Below are 20,720 nucleotides of genomic sequence, written 5' to 3'. Positions count from 1 at the left end.
TTTGCTATTATTTTCTCCCAATCTGAGGGCTGTCTTTTCACCTTACTTATAGTTTCCTTTGTAGTGCAAAAGCTTTTAAGTTTCATAGGTCCCATTTGTTTAGTTTTGCTTTTATTTCCAATATTCTGGGAGGTGGGTCATAGAGGATCTTGCTGTGATTTATGTCGGAGAGTGTTTTGCCTATGTTCTCCTCTAGGAGTTTTATAGTTTCTGGTCTTACATTTAGATCTTTAATCCATTTTGAGTTTATTTTTGTGTATGGTGTTAGAAAGTGTTCTAGTTTCATTCTTTTGCAAGTGGTTGACCAGTTTTCCCAGCACCACTTGTTAAAGAGGTTGTCTTTTTTCCATTGTATATCCTTGCCTCCTTTGTCAAAGATAAGGTGTCCATAGGTTCGTGGATTTATCTCTGGGCTTAAAGCCCGTTATTGAACTCCAGGTTAAGGAGTTCCTATGACTTTAACTCAGCAGTGGCCACAGGACTGAAAAAGGTCAGTTTTCATTCCAATCCCTAAGAAAGGCAATCCCAAAGGGAGCTCAAACTACCGCACAATTGCACTCATCTCACACGCTAGTAAAGTAATGCTCAAAATTCTCCATGCCAGGCTTCAGCAATACCTGAACCGTGAACTTCCAGATTTCAAGCTGGTTTTAGAAAAGGCAGAGGAACCAGAGATCAAATTGCCAACATCCACTGGATCATCGAAAAAGCAAGAGAGTTCCAGAAAAACATCTATTTCCGCTTTATTGACTACGCCAAAGCCTTCAACTGTGTGGATCACAATAAACTGTGGAAAATTCTGAAAGAGATGGGAATACCAGACCACCTGACCTGCCTCTTGAGAAACCTGTATGCAGGTCAGGAAGCAACAGTTAGAACTGGACATGGAACAACAGACTGGTTCCAAATAGGAAAAGGAGTACATCAAGGCTGTATATTGTCACCCTGCTTATTTAACTTATATGCAGAGTACACCATGAGAAATGCTAGGCTGGATGAAGCACAAGCTGGCATCAAGATTGCCAGGAGAAATATCAATAACCTCAGATATGCAGATGACACCACCCTTATGGCAGAAAGTGAAGAGGAAGTAAAAAGCCTATTGATGAAAGTGAAAGAGGAGAGTGAAAAAGTTGGCTTAAAGCTTAACATTCAGAAAACTAAGATCATGGCATCTGGTCCCATCACTTCATGGGAAATAGATGGCGAGACAGTGGAAACAATGTCAGACATTATTTTTTTGAGCTCCAAAATCACTGCGGATGGTGACTGCAGCCATGAAATTAAAAGATGCTTACTCCTTTGAAGGAAAGTTATGACCAACCTAGATAGCATATTAAAAAGCAGAGACGTTACTTTGCCAACAAAGGTTCGTCTAGTCAAGGCTATGGTTTTTCCAGTGGTCATGTGTGGATGTGAGAGTTGGACTGTGAGGAAAGCTGAACACTGAAAAATTGATGCTTTTGAACTGTGGTGTTGGAGAAGACTCTTGAGAGTCCCTTGGACTGCAAGGAGATCCAACCAGTCCATCCTAAAGGAGATCAGTCCTGGGTGTTCATTGGAAGGACTGATGCTGAAGCTGAAACTCCAGTACTTTGGCCACCTCATGTGAAGAGCTGACTCATTGGAAAAGACCCTGATGCTGGGAGGGATTGGGGGCAGGAGGAGAAGGGGATGACAGAGGATGAGTTGCTGGATGGCATCACTGACTCGATGGGCATGAGTTTGAGTCAACTCCAGGAGTTGGTGATGGACAGGGAGGCCTGGCGTGCTGCGATTCATGGGGTCGCAAAGAGTCGGACACGACTGAGTAACTGAACTGAACTGAACTGATGGCTTTAACTGCTACCCATATATCAATGACTCTCTAATGTCTGCCTCCCACATAAACCACTTTCCTGAGCAACAGTCCTACTGTCCAATAACTTACTAACAACTACATATGAATGCCCCTCAGGCATCTTAGAATTCAAGATATCCCAAGCCAAATTCATTATTATTCCCCTGAAACCTATTTTCTTCCTAGGAGACAACACCTATGGGAAAGAAAACATTATTTTTAAACCTAACAGACCGAGATTTAAATCCAGCCCTGGAAGCTTCAGACATATACATACGTAAGCCACTTGTGCTTTAATTTCTTCATATTTAACATGAAGATAATAGTATGTCCATTTTCTGGATTGTTATGAGAATTAAAGAACGGAAAAATCCCTATATGAGTGCTACCACATAGCACACATTCCACAAATTAATATTCCTGGATTCCCAATCTCACCAAAAGCAACTCTAGTGACCAAGTATCCTAAGTCAAAAATGCAGGAGTCATCTTCAATGTGTCCTTTTCCTTGTCTGCAACTAATGGACAGCTATACAGTACTGATTTCTCAACTTTCCCCCTCCCCTTAATTCAGGTTGTCATGTTCTTTCTCATGGGCACAGCAATAGTCTCTTAACCACTTGCTCCAGGTCCAATTCCATATTTTTCCAACCTATCCTGTATACTGAAGCTCAAGGATCTTCCCAAGACACATATCTGATAATGCTATGATGGCTTAAATTTGCCCAGTATCCCATTGCTTCCAGGATTACATCTACCTTAATAGTTCACTGAAGACTGACTATGATCTGGCCCCTGTCTACCTCCAACTCAATCATTTGATTATTTGTGGATATCCCCAACTGCCCATAGTGTTTTGGATTCTGTATCTCTATCCACACTGCTTCCTTTGACTGAATGTCCTCACCCCTGTAATGTCTTTTCTTGGCATTCAGACAAACTACTACTCATCTTTCAAAACGCTGACCAAGCATCATCTACACTATGAAGTTATTCCTGACAGCCTTCTGCCATACCGCTGTTCACTCCCACCTCTATCTGACAGGTGATTTTCTATCCTGGCAAAGATGAATAACATATGGTTCCCAGGCTCAGAAAGCCTACAATCATCATTCAGCCAAAAATCTTGTTATATAACCTGGACTAGTAAGCTGACTTGAAGGTGAAATTATCAGGAATGAAAAAAGAATGAGCTGTAAGTAACTCAAATACTCAGCTCACTGGTTTTTCTCAGAAGCCTCTGAGACTGCCAAGGCATGAGCAGGTGTGTGTATGTGTGTGTGTGTGCGCGCGCACATGTGCACGCACAGTCCTATGTGTGTTAGCTACATATTAACTGATTTAATATTTATGAACTATGAGTTGGGTGCTATTATTACATTATTCCCATTTTAGAAGAGAGAAAACTAAAAGCCTAAAGAGACTAACTTGCCCAACATGACCCATCAAAAAATATCAGTATGAATAAAGTATGGACTTCAGTTAACTTTTTAAAATACAAATGACAAATTAAAACTATATACTCTCCAGTTCTAATGGAGGTGGATGAACCTATTATACAGAGCCTATTATACAGAGTGAAGTCAGAAAGAGAAAAAACAATATATGCAGATATATCGAATCTAGAAAGATGGTACTGATGAAATTATTTGCAGGACAGCAGTGGAGACACAGATAAAGAGAACAGACTTATGGACAGCACTGCGGGGAGACCGGGAGGAAGGAGAGGGTGGGATGGAACGAGACAGTAATATGGAAACATACATTACTTTATATAAAATAAATAGCCAATGGGAATTTGCTATATGACTCAGGGAACTCAAATCTTGGCTCTGTAACAACCTAGAGGGGTGGGATGGGGAGGCAGGTGGGAGGGAGGTTCAAGAAGAAGGGGACATCTGTATACTGTTTCATGTTGATGTTTGGCAGAAACCAACACAATACTATAAAACAATTATCCTTCAATTAAAAATAAATTTTAAAAGTGATATACTCCTTATAAATAAGTCGTGGGATATATATTTATTGTGCCTATTAAAAGTCTGGCACACAGGGGGCTCTATTCTCAAAAACAGTTATTTTCGACTTTTTTTTTTTTTAAACGGATACAAAGAACAGAAAACTGTACCTCCTTTGAGCAATAAAGTCTTGAGGCAAGAGGAGGCTTTCAAACACAGCGGTGAGTTAATGATCGAAATTAAATGAGTGCCGAACGCAGCTCTGGAGCCTCGATCTCCATCCCACATGTCATTATCCACACCTCATCTTTCCTCCTCCTACGTGGGGGCGGTGGACTATCCAATGAAAGGCGGTGCTACGTGGGCCTCCCGTGCGCGTGCGCAGCATCGGCTCGAGGATCATTCCCATCCATGCGCTCGAAAGCAACTTCTTCAGTCTGGTCACTGCCAGCGTCAGCGCTACATCCGCTGCCGTCGCGCCGCCATTTTGAAGACGGGAAGAGTACGGGCCTGGGACCGCTGGAGGCGGCTGTGGCGGCGGCGACTGGTACGGACGGTTTCCGCCCGTGTTAGCCCCTCCAGATTTGCCCATCTTTTGGCCACAGCGCTCGGTGTTGCCTCTATATTCACAGGGCCCCTGTCGCTGTCCCCGGTTGTCCTGTCACTCTTGTCGTTAGGATCTTTTTCGCTTCCTCAACCTTCATCTTTGCTGGACGCTTTGCTTACAGCTTGTTTAGAACCCTGATCGGTGTTAAAATACCTACTTGGAGCCTCAGGACTCCATCCTGTTGGACGGCCCCTCTTTCCTCACCCGGATCTAGTCGGAGTTGTCTTCCGCAGACACACCGGGCGGGCCGAGAGCTGCAAGGCCTCCTGTGGGCAGCGACTTGTGCCCTGTAGGGGCAGGGGGCGAATTCCGGTCTCCTGGGGTCCGGGGACAGCTTGGACTTTGGTCCTGTCGCGGAAGAAGGGACACCCAGTAGGCGATGGTGGACATTACCCGAGTGATCTGTTGTTAGAGCTTAATCCGTCACCGGCCTGTTTTGTTTTGTCCTTTCCCAGGAATAACTTTACAAAAGGGAAGATAATTTTCGTCTGCCCTTTCCACCAGAAATGGCCAATGTGAGTAAATTAGTCTCTTAAGAAGCAGTACAGTAGTAAATTATTTTGGGCACTCGTTAAGAAATGGAGGGACGGGTTTAATTATAATGGCATTGATGGCATAATATTTCTTGTACTTGGTGAATCAAAAATGTCAAGGGAAGCAAGGGGTGTGAAATTAGGTCAATATGCCTTGAAGGTAGTTTGAACACAAACATATTTCCCAATACTTTTATTTATTTATGCAATTCCTTTTGAGAAATTCAGTGCCAGCATCCTTTCAGTAATTTTAAAAGGCATTATTTTTGTAAATACTTAGAATCTATTTTTAAGCCAGTTTCTGTTTGGTTAGGTAAACTGAAGATTTTGTAGCAGTTTTAGTATAGGAAGTAACCTTACAGATATTAGAAAATGAGAGCAAGAGAGATTATTCTTATAGACCAGAGGTATTTATTCACGGTAACTGTCCAGTGATGACTTAAACGCATCGTGCCATAGGGGTCATAAAACATACATGAAAACTATTACAGTAAGAGTAGAAACAATTTTAAAAGTTACACAGAGGTACAATACAGATTCAAAGCTTTGTGGAGAGGGAAAAGTAGGGGTTTGGGTTCACTTAAACAGAGAAGCATTTGAATTTTGGAAGATGGGTGAGATTATCTAAATCTCACCCAGAACAGGTATATTCAAAGACACCCCCTGGCCCCGCCCCCCTTCAAAAATCAAGAAGTCATTTCTGTCTTCCTCAGTGTAAGATGTGTGAAAGAGATGAGTGGGAAATAAGGTTGGATTGAGGATTTGGGATCAAGTAACAAGAGTCTTGGGGCTTCCCAGGTGGCTCAGTGGTACAGAATCCACCTACCAAGCAGGAAACTCAGGTTCCATCCCCGGGTCAGGAAGATCCACTGGAGTAAGAAATGGCAACCCACTCAAGTATTCTTGCTTGGGAAATCCCATGGACAGTGGAGCCTGGTGGGCTACAGTCAGTGTGGTCACAAAAAGTGGGATGCGACTTAGCAACTAAACCGCTAGCAAAGAGTTTTGAATGATAGACTTGGTAATTTGGACTTTATTCTTTAAATTTTGGTGATTTAATTAAGAGTTGTGTGTTAGGAAAATTAATATAGTAACAGTTAGCCAGGATAGTATTCCTGTAGTTGAATATGATATATTAAGTAATAATCTAATGATGAGACTCTAGGGCCAGGGGAGGATGCTTAAATTTTCAGGTGGACAGAATGCTCTAGAGACAGGCCTTGCATTTTGGAGACATCTGGAGGAGGTTCAGTTTATCTGGATCTTGAAGAAAGAGTTGGAATTTATCCAGCCTAAGAGAAGGAAAAGGGTATTTTAGTGGAAGAAATCTTATGGCAGTATAAAAGACAGAAATAGGGAAATGTTGTATAGGTATTTTTATGTGACTGAAAAGTGGAGTAAAAGAAGGGAAGATAAATTAGTAAGAAATTCTGTCAGAGAGGTAGAAAGACCAGTCAAAGAACAGACAGGTTGGATTTCAGAATACTCTATGAAAGGGAAAAAGAATGATTCCAAAGTATCAAATGGCTAGACTATTTCAGCCTCCTGGTAACTAGTTTCCATACCACCTCTCTAGTCCCACTCTTTTCTCTCCACTGCCCTTAGTTGTACATTCCTTAAAACATTCTTTATTTTTATCTTCCTCCCTGCCTACAGGTTAAAATTCTGATTTATTATCTTGTTGTAATAGGCCCTTTCCTATCTGTGTCACAAAGTATAAAGCCTTTTATAGTTGCTCATAAGTTAAAATTTCAAGCCTGTTCTTAACTGCATTACTTTATATCCACCTTCAGTGAACCTGTCACTCTTTGAAAACGACCTCCATACCTTTCTTCCTGAAAGGCACTCACTGAAATGAGTACCTAAATTTCTGTTTCTTCACAACCCAGTATATCCTTCATGAAACTTTTCCTGTGACCTCAAGGACGTCTTAATTGTTCGAATCTTTTAATAGAATTTCACAGATGATATGGTATTTGTTCTCAAGTGTTTTTAAATATAAAGGGCCAGGTAGCAAATATTTTAGGCTTTGTAGGCCAGAGTCTCTGAAATAACTCTGCAATTATGACATGAAAGCAGCCATAGACGATACATAAATGGGTGGGGCAGTGTTAGAGTAGAACTGTATTCACCAGGACAGACAGAAGGCTACAGTCTGCTATAGTTTGCCAACCCCTGCATCAAAGTTATTCTGACTCAGCTATTTTGATTAAAGTTTATACATGAAAGATGTTCACACATTCATATGGTAACTGACCTGAGTCTAGGAAATGAACATAGGAGCAGAAAAGGGATCATAAAGATGTATGCTAAACTGGAGGAAAGTGGACATTGCCATGAAATCAAGAGAAAGATAGCATGGGAGATAATCAGTACAATCTGATAGCAGTAAAAGAAGAGTTAGAAAGTAAGTAGATTTTTTTTTTCCTAGGAGAGGTTTTGAAAGTTCTTTATTTTGAGAATAGAAGACTTGCTAGCTGTGCCACTTTTTTAGTGGTGCTGCTGGACAGAGCAACTTTTCAAAGTTCCTGTTCTTTCTGTATGGCACTCTTGATTCTGGCCTTGCTAGGAAAGCCATATATTTTTACCTAAATAACTTAGTACTTGTGTTGTTTTTTTTTTTTAATATTTGTGTTTATTTTTAAAATTATAAATATGTGTGATGCTCATGTGTTATTGGCAGGTGCTCAATAACAGTAGAATCAATGTTGGTTTTAAAAGATACATTGCAATGTGAGGATTTGCCCAAGATTGTCTGTGTTAGTATAACATTTATATCCAGAATAATTTTAGTTTTTGTGTCATTCTTAGGTACTCTGTAACAGAGCCAGACTGGTTTCCTATCTCCCAGGATTTTGCTCTTTAGTTAAAAGGGTTGTCAATCCCAGAGCCTTTTCAACCGCAGGATCTTCAGGTTCTGATGAGTCTCATGTGGCCACTGCACCTCCAGATATCTGTAAGTAAAACTTATTTTTGTTTTACTTACAATTGTTTCATAAGATTTGTTACGTTTCCTGTAATATTTCTTCTTGAAGTTTTACTGATCTTCTAAAGTTGAGTTTATCCCTTTGAAAGTAAAATCAGAGCTCTGCCTAAATATTTATGCCAGGAAGTTACAATACTTAAAAAAAAAAAAAGAATGAATATTGGTTTCTAAAACTTACTTTCTTGAACTTTAGTTTTTTTCTAATCTATATTCAAACACACACAGTCTTCCCTGAAACAAATCTTCTTTTGATCCTATTAAACTATGTTACTACTTCTTGCCACTCTTTGCTGAATTTCCTAAATGTAGCCATCACTGTTTACTAACAAGTGTTTATTAAATCAGTCTGCTTTTTCTTATCCACCTTGCACACCACTATATCACATTAATCATTCTAAAATACTGTAAATCATGACATTTCCGTCATAAACCTCAATTATCTCCCATTGCGTTCAGTGGCCATTCCTAAACTATCCACAAACTATGAATCATTGTTCAAGATCTAAAAAAAAATTTTTTTTTTAAGTTCTGTAATTAGTTAACTTTGAGAAATGCTTTATGCCAAAGTCCTATCTTAGAGGTTTATAAAGCACACTAAAATATTAAGGGAGGGCTTTTAGAAACTTTACCTAATGTATTCTAAAGTGATTGCCGATGGAATCCTTTTTTCATTCAATGCATTACTTACAGTGTAATGTCCATTCAGTTGGGCATGCAAAACCTCCCTTAGTTTTCTTGCCTCAGTTTTCGAACTCTGTCTCTGATTATTCCTCAGTTTTCTTGATCTGAAGGCTAAACATAGATCTATCATAAATGAAAGGTCTGTCACTCAGAATAGTTAAGGGTTTGTATTGTGAATATACAGCTTGGCCTCCCTGTCCATGCGTTCTGCATCCTCAAATTCAACCAATCAGAGATTGAAAATATTTGAGGGGGTGGGGAATTCCAGAAAGTTCCAAATAGCAAAACTTGAATTTGCCATGTGCCAGAAATTATTTACATATCATTTACTCTGTGTTCGATATTATAGGTTAGTTGGAGATGATTTAAAGTATACAGGAGGATGTACATAGGTTACATATATGCACATACAGTTCATTCTTGAACAGCATGTGTTTGAGCTGTGCATATCTGTTTTATACACAGGGTTTTTTCCAATAATAACTAACTACAGTACTACACAGTTCTCGGTTCCTTGACTCTGAGGATGTGGAAATGACTATACAGAGAACTGACTCTAAATTATACTCAGATTTTTGACTGCAGGCTTTGAACAACTAACTCTTGAGTTACTCAAAGGTCAGTTGAACTAAACCCTTTTTATATAAGGACTTGAGCATATGTAGATTTTGATAGCCATGAGGCTCCAGGAAGCATTGCCCTGTGAATACCTAGGGAAAACTATATAAATAATTTTTGTAAAATAAATAAATAAATAATTTTTGTAGATCAATAGGGAAAAAATAACCCAGTAGAAAACCAAACAAAAATTTCAAAAATGAGTTTGAACAGGCGTTTCTGTAAGAGAAAACCTAAATGACCAATAAACATTTGAAAATATGCTCATATCCAGTATTAATATTGAGTATTTATTTGAAGACACAGATCTGAATAATCTATAAGACCCAGGTTGTTCAGAACAGCTGGTAAGTTTTAGTTTGTGAACTAACTCCAGTCAGTCATTGGTGGCTATCTAGAGCCTTATCACTCAGTGTGATCTGCAGACCAATATAGCATGGCATGGTGTATCATCAGAATCACCCGGGACTGGTTAGAAACGAATTTTGAGCCCCATTCCATATCTGGTAAATCAGAATCTGCATTTTGAGAAGTTCTCAGATGATTCTTAAATACTTAATAATTTGAGATGTGCTGGGCTAGAGTGTTTGGGTTGAGAATTATGTGACAGTGTCTGGGCTTCAGCAGGGAAAAGTTCCATAATTGATAGGTAATATCTGTCATAGGTATGGAAGAGAGATATGGGCGTCACACAGGGGCAGCCGTAATGACATGACCATTTTTAGTCACTTAGTTCTGGCAGAAAATTTATAAATACTTTTATTGCCAACTAAAGTCTACAGCCATCCTTTACTTTCTCTAAACAAAATTCCTACTCCGAGTATTTCTTCACTTGATTTTCTAAGTTACTTTTTTCTGGATCTTTTTGAATTTTTCACACTAGGATTTTTTTTAATTTTATAGGAATAAAGTAATATGTATTCTTCTGTAAGTATTTAATCCATATTCACGCATGTGACTGGTAAACAGGGCATTATGTCACATTAGTTACAAAATTTTTTCCAGTCCATTAATGTTTTGTGCCACCAGGTAACAGCACTTGAATGCCCCTCCCCAAGGGTTCCCTGGTGGCTCAGATGGTAAAGAATCTGCCTGCATTGTGGGAGACCCAGGTTCGATCCCTGGGTCAGGAAGATACCCTGGAGAAGGAACTTGCAACCCACTCGAGTGTTCTTGCCTCGAGAATGCCATGAACAGCGAAGCCTGGCGGGCTACAGTCCATGGGGTCACAAAGAATCGAACATGACTAAGCGATTACCATAAACACACACCCCAGGGTGTGTAACCACTACTAAGTCTGGTATCTTTACTTTCAAGTATTTTTTTTTTCTGTATTTAAAGCATTGTTATAAGCATGTAAAATAAATGTCACATATACTGTTCTTGGACTTAGCTTTTTCTTTTAATGTCATTTATCCTATGAACTTCTTTCATCATATGTAAAGATTTACTAATGACTGTTAAGAATTACATAGTATGGAAGTTCCCTGATGGTCTAATGGTTAGGATTCCAGGCTTTCACTGCCATGGCCTGGGTTCAGTTCCTTTTTGGGGAACGAAGATCCCACAAGCCATGCAGTGAAGCCAGAAAAAAAAGAATTACATGGTATGGATTAACAGTACTTTATTGAATCCGTTCCCTAATAAGGGAATTACCTATGACTTGGCAGCTGGTTGCTTCAACTAGTGTTTTGGAAATAACATGAAACCAACTAACATATTCAACCAGTAAAGCAAACTTCAAAGATCTATTGTTTAGGTTGAAAAAAAAAAAAACCTTATTGGAAGAACAGCATCTTTCACATTCTTTCAGTCTACCAGTGCATTTAAGTTGTAAGGAAAAAATGGTTCATTTTGTTTTTCCTCTTCAGGCTCTCGAACAGTTTGGCCTGATGAAACCATGGGACCATTTGGACCTCAGGATCAGAGATTCCAGCTTCCTGGGAACATAGGTTTTGACTGTCACCTCAATGGGACTGCATCACAGAAGAAAAGCCAGGTTCATAAAACTTTACCTGATGTTCTAGCAGAACCTTTATCGAGTGAAAGACATGAGTTTGTTATGGCACAATACGTGAATGAATTTCAGGTATGTTGTTAATATCATTTATTCTGTTTTCTAATTATTAAAGTTTTATTTCTGATAACTACGAGAGTATTACTTTCATTGAAAAAGTAAAAAAATCTGTTAAAGTCCAGTATATACAGGAAAAGCATGTATAGTTTTTAAAACCTTGGTGTTGTCCTATACATAGTATTTGCTATATAATTTTTCACATTGCAGTCTCTTAGGGAATTAATTCTTCAAAATATCTTTTTTAATAAATATTTATTGTAAATATAAATAACTTAATTTCTGTAACTGGAAATTTAGATTTTCTTTTTTTTCATTTTTACAAGCAGTAATTATAATTTATATATGGACCAAATTCCAACTAGTTTTATATTCCTCTAGCCATTTAGAAACTTAAAAAAATTTTGAGATCTCTAAAATTCTTCAGATATACTAAACTAAAAAGTTTAGTTTAAATTTTTAAATAGGATTTAGTTTAAATTTTAGTTTAATTTTTAGTTTAAGTTTTTAGTTTTATTTTATTTTTAGTTTAATTTTTTAGTTTAAGTTTAGTTTAAATTTTTAAATAGGATTTTTAAATAGGTTTTGTAAAAACAATTCCTGAGAGGTTTTTAATGAGTTTTTTAGAACTGGTATTGCATATGAATTCTTTAAATGCATTTTAAAACTAGTGTTGCATCATTGCTCACTCAAATGGGAAGTTACATGCATTTCAGAGTTTGTCAAACCCCGGATCCTTATCATTTTTCTTATTTCTATGTAGTTTCAGGTTAAGATTTTGATCAAAATGATATTATTAAAAGTAATAACCGCTCACAATTATGGGTTGTATCAGTAACCTAACACTGGGACGCAGTTGACCTCCCCTTTTTATCTCAGATAATTCCTTCTCAGTCTTCTTGGCTCTTCCTCTGTCTACCAGTTGTATGATATTTCCCAAATGTCTGTTCTTCATTTTCTGTTTTGACTTGCTCCCTGGTCACTTCAGTCCTCAGCTTTCTCCATAGGCTGTGTCTTCATATTTCCTAACTTAGCGTTTCTGTTTCTGACATTTCTGGTTCTGTATCACTTGCCAAATATCTTTATCTGGATGTCTCAGAAGTACCAAAGTTAGGACTAGTACACATCTAGTACTGAATGAGTCCTTTTTTCTCTCAAAACTTGTCTTCATTCCCATGTTGTCAGTAGTATAAGTGACTTAGTCATCCTCTCACTGTCCCAAAAATAAAGATTACAATGATAGCCTTGACTCCTCTTTTCATCATTCCCCCATAAATAGTGACAGTTACATTGCTTTCATCTCTGAAAGTAGCCTTTAAATTTGTGTCACTTTAGTTCTCACTAATACTATTAGAGTTCAGCACCTTCTTATCTTAGCTCAGTTTTTAGAGGCATTATAAGTAGGATGGACTGTGGAGATAGGATAAATTTGTATACAGAGATTGACTCTTATTTATTGATACTTAATTTTGTGAGAAATTTAATTAAATTTGGGAAAGTTACTTCACCTGAGACTGTTTCTTTATATGTAAAATAAGGATAATTTATTAATATTATTTAATAATTTTAAAATAAAAGTCAAAATTTTGTAATGTGGCATAAATTGGTTTCCATAGTTTTGATCCTTTTCTTACCTTACTGCCCACGGTTTCCTACTCCTTCTGCATTCTAATCACAGCATACTTTTCCTTTGTTGAAAATTACACCGTTCTCTTTGACCATTGCATGCCTTTGCACTATTATTTCTTGCTAGACTGTTTTTTTTCCTTTGAGATTCTTAACCTGTATTCTGTCCATTCCTTTATATGTCAGACACATATATTAATTAACATATAACTCAAATGTGATTTCAACCTTTTCCTGATTTCTCCCAACAAAGCAAGTTTTCTTCCCCATTTATACCTCCAGAAAATTTCCTTCACAACTCTGTAGCACTTTTCATATTGGATCGCATTTATTTGTTCATGCTGTTTTTCTTCTACTAACCCTTATATACCAAGAGTGAAGACTGGATTTTTACCACTGTAGTGTCTGCTCCTGTTATAATGGCTGATGTATAATAGGCACCCATTAAATTTCAGTTGAATAAGAGCCTTTAGGCTTTTCCTGTTGGAGAGATTATATATTTAATCACTTTGCTTTGTAAGTTAATGTTCTTATACCCATTTTACAGAACAAAAGAAAGGATAGTTAGATATAACAAAATATCAGAAGAGGTAACATTATAAGATACAATCATGGCATTTTTAAGTTTTTTAACCAACTTCTATTAAGTCTAGAATATCAGTAGGTATATATTCCTTTTTTTTAATTCAACATTTTTTTTAAATTCTCAAATTACTTTCATCATAGAGAAAAGTTTGAGTATGTAAGAATACACTGATTATTACCTAATCACCAGCTAGATTAAGATTATTGAAAAAGCTTTCTAAGACAAACAGGTTTATAATGGGCAGGATATTTTATTTGAACTCCAGATTTTGTTTATCTATATTTCTTATTCCCCTAAAGGGTAATGATACACCTGTTGAACAAGAAATTAACAGTGCAGAAACTTACTTTGAAAGTGCCAAAGTAGAGTGTGCAATCCAAACATGTCCAGAGTTGCTGCGAAGAGGTATGTTGTGCTTTATTCATTTTTACACTAATGTGTATCAGATTCTGTCACTAATTTAAATATATTGAAAAATATACTCCTTAGGAATTATAATGTTTTATAACTGAATATTTTAACACGTCTTGCTGGAAACGATCATTGCCTGGCTAAGAAAAAGACTAGCAAATGTCCCCTGACATCTGACCTCATGCTGCCATTAGATAGGATTAGTAGAATTTTTAGTAACTTTTTCCCTAAAGTCATCCTACTCACAAGTGATTACTGAGAAAAATCTTAATAATAAACTTTTTTTTAATTCCAAGACTAACAACATGTAACCCAACTTACTCTTTGGAATTGTTGGCAGTATATTTTTGGTTCATCCAAAAAGAGCAGAAGTAAACCAAAGCTAAATTTATTTCATCCTTTTAACAATAATGTGCATTTATAAACCTAGCTTGGTGCCGTAGCGATTTGACTTAATCGTCATTTTTCTAAAGTGTTTTATGCGCTGTTTCTTTTTTCAAAAAAAAACAAATAATTTTTTCCTGGAATTTTATTCTCATTTATAGATTTTGAATCACTGTTTCCAGAAGTAGCCACCAACAAACTAATGATTCTGACTGTAACACAGAAAACTCAGAATGATATGACTGTTTGGAGTGAGGAGGTAGAAAATGAAAGAGAAGTGCTCTTAGAAAAGGTAATTCTTTCAACTGCTGACTGTTTAGTTTTATAATCTTATTTAAACACCAGTGAACACTGTTTTAAAATGATAGCTGTCTTTTATCATTATTAGTTCTCTCCTAATGTATGTCAGTATATTTGAAATGTACATGTTTTCTGAAAATAAAAATGCCAGGTCTTTTGTTTTTGTTTTTGTTTTTTTTAGTATCTTTGAAAAATTTATATTCTATCCAGTACTTTGTCATTTTTTTTCTTAATTTATGTCTGTCTTAGGAAGTTTGGAAATACTGTAAACAACAAAAATGTAAAATTAACTCTTCATACCCATCCCTGTCTCCTCTCTTATCCTGTTCTCTCCCTCCATGTCTCTTTCTGTCTCTTACGCATGTCAAGTAAAAAGTGAAAATTACCTAATCCTTCTTCATAGTGTAAACAATAACAGTGTACAGTACAATAATAATATAATAATTGTACATACGCACATTTTTCCCATCCTTTGCTTTTAACTAGAAAATATGTTTTGACACCTTTCCTTCACATTACACATAGATTATATTTCGTTCTTTGTAAAATCTGTATAACATTAGATTACATGGGCAAACCATAAATTTTTTAAATTATTAAAAAATTTTTTAGTCTTTTGTGAGTTGAAAATCAGTCCTTTGCTTTTATAGTGAGACTATTTGTACATTTATTTTTATGCTCATACTTACATATTTCTAAATAGGGAATTGCTAAATCAAGGGTATATTTAAGTTATAATATATACTGCCAATTTGTCCACCAAAAAGATCATCCTAGTATATAAGTTGTTACTCTTAACCTGGATATTAGCATTATTTTTCATTTTTATCAACCTGAGAAATCAGTGGTAACTTAAAATCTCATATTTAGAAATTATATGAGTTTGATTCCTTGGTATGTATGACAAGATCAGCTCACCTAACTACAATTGAAAAAATTCTGTTTACTAATTTACATGCAGAATGATATTGGGAGTTTTTTAATGTTTTATTTAGTGTTGGATGTATGGTTCTCACAACTTATAAATATGTTGTTTACATACTTAACAAAGTATTTTATGATAATCACTTCACACTTAAATATCCCAAATACAGCTTTGCTAATAAATTCTAGGTAGTAATTAACAGTCAGGAATGAATTATATGCTAGTTAACAAAGAAGTTACAGAGAGGCATAAGACATTATCTCTGATTTTTAGAAGATCTGAATTTGATGAGTTGAAATTTCAATATACAATAACTCAGTAAACATTTTCTGTTTATATATTAAGACCAGGAGTAGTTTATCATCACTCATTTAGATGCTGGTGAGTTTGCTCTCACATATATATTGCATCGTAAGTCCTACTTTTTGATTTGTCTAAGATTCTGAGCCTCATTTGATACTGACCCCAGTATAGATATAACTCAGTTTTCTATAACCAATTTCCAGGTTTTGAAATGGCACTATACTTTTTCGTGTGATTTTTAATTTTATAGTGACTTAAGCTGTTTTATTTTATATGGAAAAGAAAACATCTCTCTATTTTAGATATGTTCGTGATTATTTTAGGATCACACATGACTTTACTGTCCAAGTAGATATTTTATCTTTTATGGTTTAAATGTATTATAGTTTTTTCCAGCAGATGTCAGTGTTTCCTATTGATGAGCAGAATAAGATAAATATTTAAACTGGTCTTTTTGTGATCATTTGGCATTCTTAATCTTCGCAAACATTTAAATACATTGTTTTGTTCACCTTGTAGTTTTTGTGTATATCTTATTAAATTGATACATAATTTTAATGACTTCTAGACCATATTCAGTTTTCCTGCTTTTTAAGAATTGTGAGGATTAATGAAATACAACAGTAAGTGCAAATATTATGTAGATAACCTAAAGAATACAGTATTTTTCAATTTTTTCATTAGTTTACAAGAAAGTTTAGGCATACCTTAGAGATATTGCTGGTTCGGCTCCATCACAATAAAGCAAATATGGCAATAAAGTGAGTCACATGGATATTTTGGTTTCCCAGTGCATATATAAGTTATGTTTATGTTATACTGTAGTCTATTAAATGTGTAATAGCATTATGTCCTAAAAAATGCATACCATAATTTTAAAATACTTTGTTGCTAAAAATTGCTAACCATCATCTTAGCCTTCAGTGAGTCATAGTAGTAAAACATCAGTAAAGGTCACTGACTGCAGATCATCATAAATATAATAATAGATGAAAAAGTTTGGAATACGGAGAGAATTACAAAGATGTGACACAGAGACATGAAGTGAGCAAATGTTACTGGAAAAATGTCACCAATAGACTTGCTGAACACAGGGTAGACACAGGCCTTCAACTTGTAAAACAACACGTTATCTGCGAAGTACAGTGAAGTCAGAAAAGTGAGATATGCCTGTATTTAGAGAGCATAAGTTAGTTTAGGTTGTATATCTATAGAAGGGATCAATAAACTTTTTCCTAGGAGCCAGATAGTAAATTTTTAGGTTTCGTAGGTCATAGGTTCTCAACTACTCAGTTTTACCCTTGTATTGTTAAAGAAACCATAGACAGTATATAAATGAATAGGCATGGCTACATTTCAGCAAAATTGTATTTATACCAACAGGCAGCCACTCAGTTTGATGGCCCTCTGACTATCACTTCCTCATCCCTTATTTAGAGAATGGCCCATGTGCCTAACTTTAGCTTGGACTTTCAGCCAGCTGAATGCCAGAGATGCTCAGTGAGGCCTCATTACTCAGGGTGGGCCTGAAATTCATGTTACCCAGCGCTGCATGACCCCTGATAACACTATTCAGCTGCAGCCTTGCATCTGGCACTCTGCTAGACCTCAAGGAATCTCACTCTGTCTGCACAGCTTAGCATGAGGCTACTAAACCAGGAAAGACTGCTCTGCAGACTGCTTTGGAACCCTGTTGTGCATCACCCTCTTCTCCAGCACCCTACCCCACAGAGTCCAGATGCTTCAGCAGTCCAGACCTGTTGCTTTCTACTGCAAAGTGACTTGGGCTCCACTTCTTTGTCCTGCAACAGGAAAGTGTCCTCAGACAGAAGGCTAGAACATATATGGGGATCACTTTGTTTCCCTTCTCTCGAAGAGTACAGTTTTGTGTCTGCCTGTTCATTGTCTGAAAACAGTTGCATCATGTATTTCAGTCATTTTTATAGTTTTCAGCAGGTGGCAAGTTTGATAACTATTACTCTATTATGACTGGAAGTGGAGTTGTGCCCTTGTTTTTAAACACTTATGGTCTGTCTTTTTTTTTAACATTCTAATCTGGTTCTAATATTTGTTGTCTTTTTCACTGCTTAGAGTTCTGGTAAAGCTAGTCTTTGCATCATAGGAGTTAGACATCACAGGATTTTGAATAGGTAATGCATGTACATGGTATGTAATATTTATACACTACATAGAAAAATAGAGAAGTGTATAGGGAAAAGTAAGTATGCTGTCCAGCTCTGTACCCAGTCTATCCATTTATCTTATTTTCATGTGCTTTGTCAGAAATATTTCATGACTATGTGACTGGATAGGTGTATTTTTGAAGGACATACAAACAAGTACCTGTTTTTAAACAACTTCCATTCAAATTAATGAATGATTCAGATCTTTTCATTATGAATATTTTGTTTTCCCTTTCTTACCTTATTTTGGAATTTCCATAATGATATAAAATAGTCTATAGTTTATAAATTATAGTTTATATAATTTATATAAACTGTATATATAAACTATAATTTATATAGTTTAACTGTATAAACTATAGTTATAATCCAACTATAGTTTATAATCCTTGACAAATTTTAGAGTTAATAGCACAAAAGTGATTAGAAATAGTTTCTAAAACAAATAATTTAGAAGAAAAAACGTACAATTTAGACCTTAAAAAAATGAAAGTGTTATATCAACCATTAATCGTTTAGACTAGTGAAAGTAATCTTAAGACTATAAGTCCTAATTTATCATTAGTTTTAATTTTGTATTAATCTTGTGTTCTCTATCTGAGGCAAAAGATATTTATTTTAAAAATTTATTGAAAAATAAAACAGTCTGTAGTGATGCTATCTTGAGCATAGTATTTGTGTCTTTTTCTTTGCAGTTCATCAGCGGTGCTAAGGAAATTTGCTATGCCCTTCGAGCTGAAGGCTATTGGGCTGACTTTATTGACCCATCATCTGGTTTGGCAGTGAGTAATTAAATACATTTTGAAAGCCATTTGAAATTTGAAGTAGGAATTACTTTTTTATAATTATAGCCTGGGTAAAAAATAAATCATTTAGGACTTCTTGAACACCTCACAATTTTATGCACAGAAGTACCAAGAATCAATTGAATTCACAACTTTGAGGGATCTCTGTCACTCCTGGTTAAAGTTTTCCATCACTTTAAATTTTTTTTTTTTAATAATTTCAAATTTTATTTTTTCCATCCTTGCTAATAGACATTATTTGAATTACATTGAATTAGTGTGCTTACTGTTAGTTAAAAATTAGCATTCAGTAGTTTCATTAAGGAAGAAAAAATTATTTTTAGAATTAAGAAAATTTGGATGGTAAAGAAAAGTAACTTTTTGGAAATTAACATTTATAAAGCTATACTTTAAAAAAAAAATGAGCCACTATTGTCACATTTTAAATTCTGTGTATGTCTTTCAGTTACAAATAGTAATAAATTTTATTTTAATCTTAAGATAGAAATACATACTGTTTCTTCTCGAAGTTAAGATTTAGTGAGTACTAGAAATGAAAAACACCCTGGGCTATAGTTTTCTTATTTTAAAAATTACAAAGGTGGACCATAGATGATTGCCTAAGACTTATTTCATCTCTAAAGGTCATGTGAAGTTACACATTTGGTTCTAGATAACATGCAGTCTGCTAGATCATTCATTTCACATTTCCAGAATACACAAGTATTGAGGGGGAGAGGTTTTTAGGGCAGTTAGGTGTTGCATGTGACCCTTTTATTTCTTATTTGACCTTTTAAATATTTGCAGTATTTATATAGATCTGTGTTCATGTTTACATAAAAATTGTTAATACTCCATTATCTTTCTTGTTAATAAAAATATGACTTCATTTTTTATTTCTTCCAGTTTTTTGGACCATATACAAACAACACTCTTTTTGAAACAGATGAACGCTATCGACATTTAGGATTCTCTGTTGATGATCTTGGCTGCTGTAAAGTGATTCGTCACAGTCTCTGGGGTACCCATGTGGTTGTAGGAAGTATCTTTACTAATGCTACACCAGACAGCCATATTATGAAGAAATTAAGTGGAAACTAGCAGTAGTGTCAATTAATTTGATCTTCTGCTTGTCTGTAACATTTGGGATGATCCACAAGCACTGTCAAAGGCTTCCGTTTTTAAAATTTACTCCCTTGTAGGTATTTATTTCAACATTATGGATTTACAATATTGGCAAGTGGTTTATAATTTTTAAATTTCAAATACTCATATTATCATTAAATACATGTTGAGCACATCCACATTGTACAGAATGTGATAATTAACATGTAACCAGGGTATGATCTCATATTGTTATTTCTCCCCTTAATTGGAAAAACCTCACTTTTAATTATACCTCTCCAAAAATAAATCATACATTTGGCTATGATCATATGTGTGTTTTTTTATTGCAGTCTTTTTAAAATACAGTTCTTAAAGTTTTTTTCTTTTTTTAAATAAATGCAGTTGGGAATTCTGGATTCAGTGTAGATTTAACTTGTTAAAATTTCTTTTTTCTTTATTACTTGTCAAGTGTCCTGATACCAGTCTGAGTATTACTTTGAAATGTATGTGCAGAGAAAGAAGAATAAGGATAATACTACATCTTTACATATAAAAGAATTTGAATCTCAACTTTATATAATAGTCAAAAGTAATTCTTAACTCCTTGGTTGAGACAGATAAGTGTTTTATTCTCAGACAAAACTATAACTCATCTGCTAAGTCTATTTCCCTAATTTTAACAACAGATAGAAACTGCAGTAGTTTACAGAAATGCCTCATGGGGGACAGAACTTGTTTTTACAATATTTTAAACTCAGAATTATCTTTGATTTGTCTTTTGTCAATAGGAATAGAGATAAATCTCAGGAAAAC

The 20,720-nt window shown here is 35.5% G+C and overlaps 1 protein-coding gene across 1 annotated transcript; it reads left to right on the top strand.

Moving 5' to 3' along the window:
* Positions 1-4,204: 4,204 nt before the first annotated feature.
* Positions 4,205-20,232, top strand: MMADHC (metabolism of cobalamin associated D). The gene is made up of 8 exons (XM_043487851.1): positions 4,205-4,345; positions 4,861-4,920; positions 7,750-7,894; positions 11,095-11,312; positions 13,809-13,914; positions 14,466-14,596; positions 18,711-18,797; positions 19,707-20,232. The coding sequence occupies exons 2-8, from the start codon at positions 4,912-4,914 to the stop codon at positions 19,899-19,901; spliced, it is 891 nt and encodes a 296-aa protein (XP_043343786.1). The 5' UTR covers positions 4,205-4,345; positions 4,861-4,911; the 3' UTR covers positions 19,902-20,232.
* Positions 20,233-20,720: the final 488 nt, after the last annotated feature.

This window comes from Cervus canadensis, chromosome 15 (assembly GCF_019320065.1).
Source record: "Cervus canadensis isolate Bull #8, Minnesota chromosome 15, ASM1932006v1, whole genome shotgun sequence".
Lineage (NCBI taxonomy): Eukaryota > Metazoa > Chordata > Mammalia > Artiodactyla > Cervidae > Cervus > Cervus canadensis.
This window is presented reverse-complemented; position numbering and strand designations above follow the sequence as displayed.

Bases quoted from the DNA above. Each gene is read 5' to 3' on its own strand.
- MMADHC (XM_043487851.1), top strand. The intron at 11,313-13,808 runs GTATGTTGTTAA...ATTCCCCTAAAG, and splicing joins AATACGTGAATGAATTTCAG to GGTAATGATACACCTGTTGA. The intron at 18,798-19,706 runs GTGAGTAATTAA...TATTTCTTCCAG, and splicing joins ACCCATCATCTGGTTTGGCA to TTTTTTGGACCATATACAAA.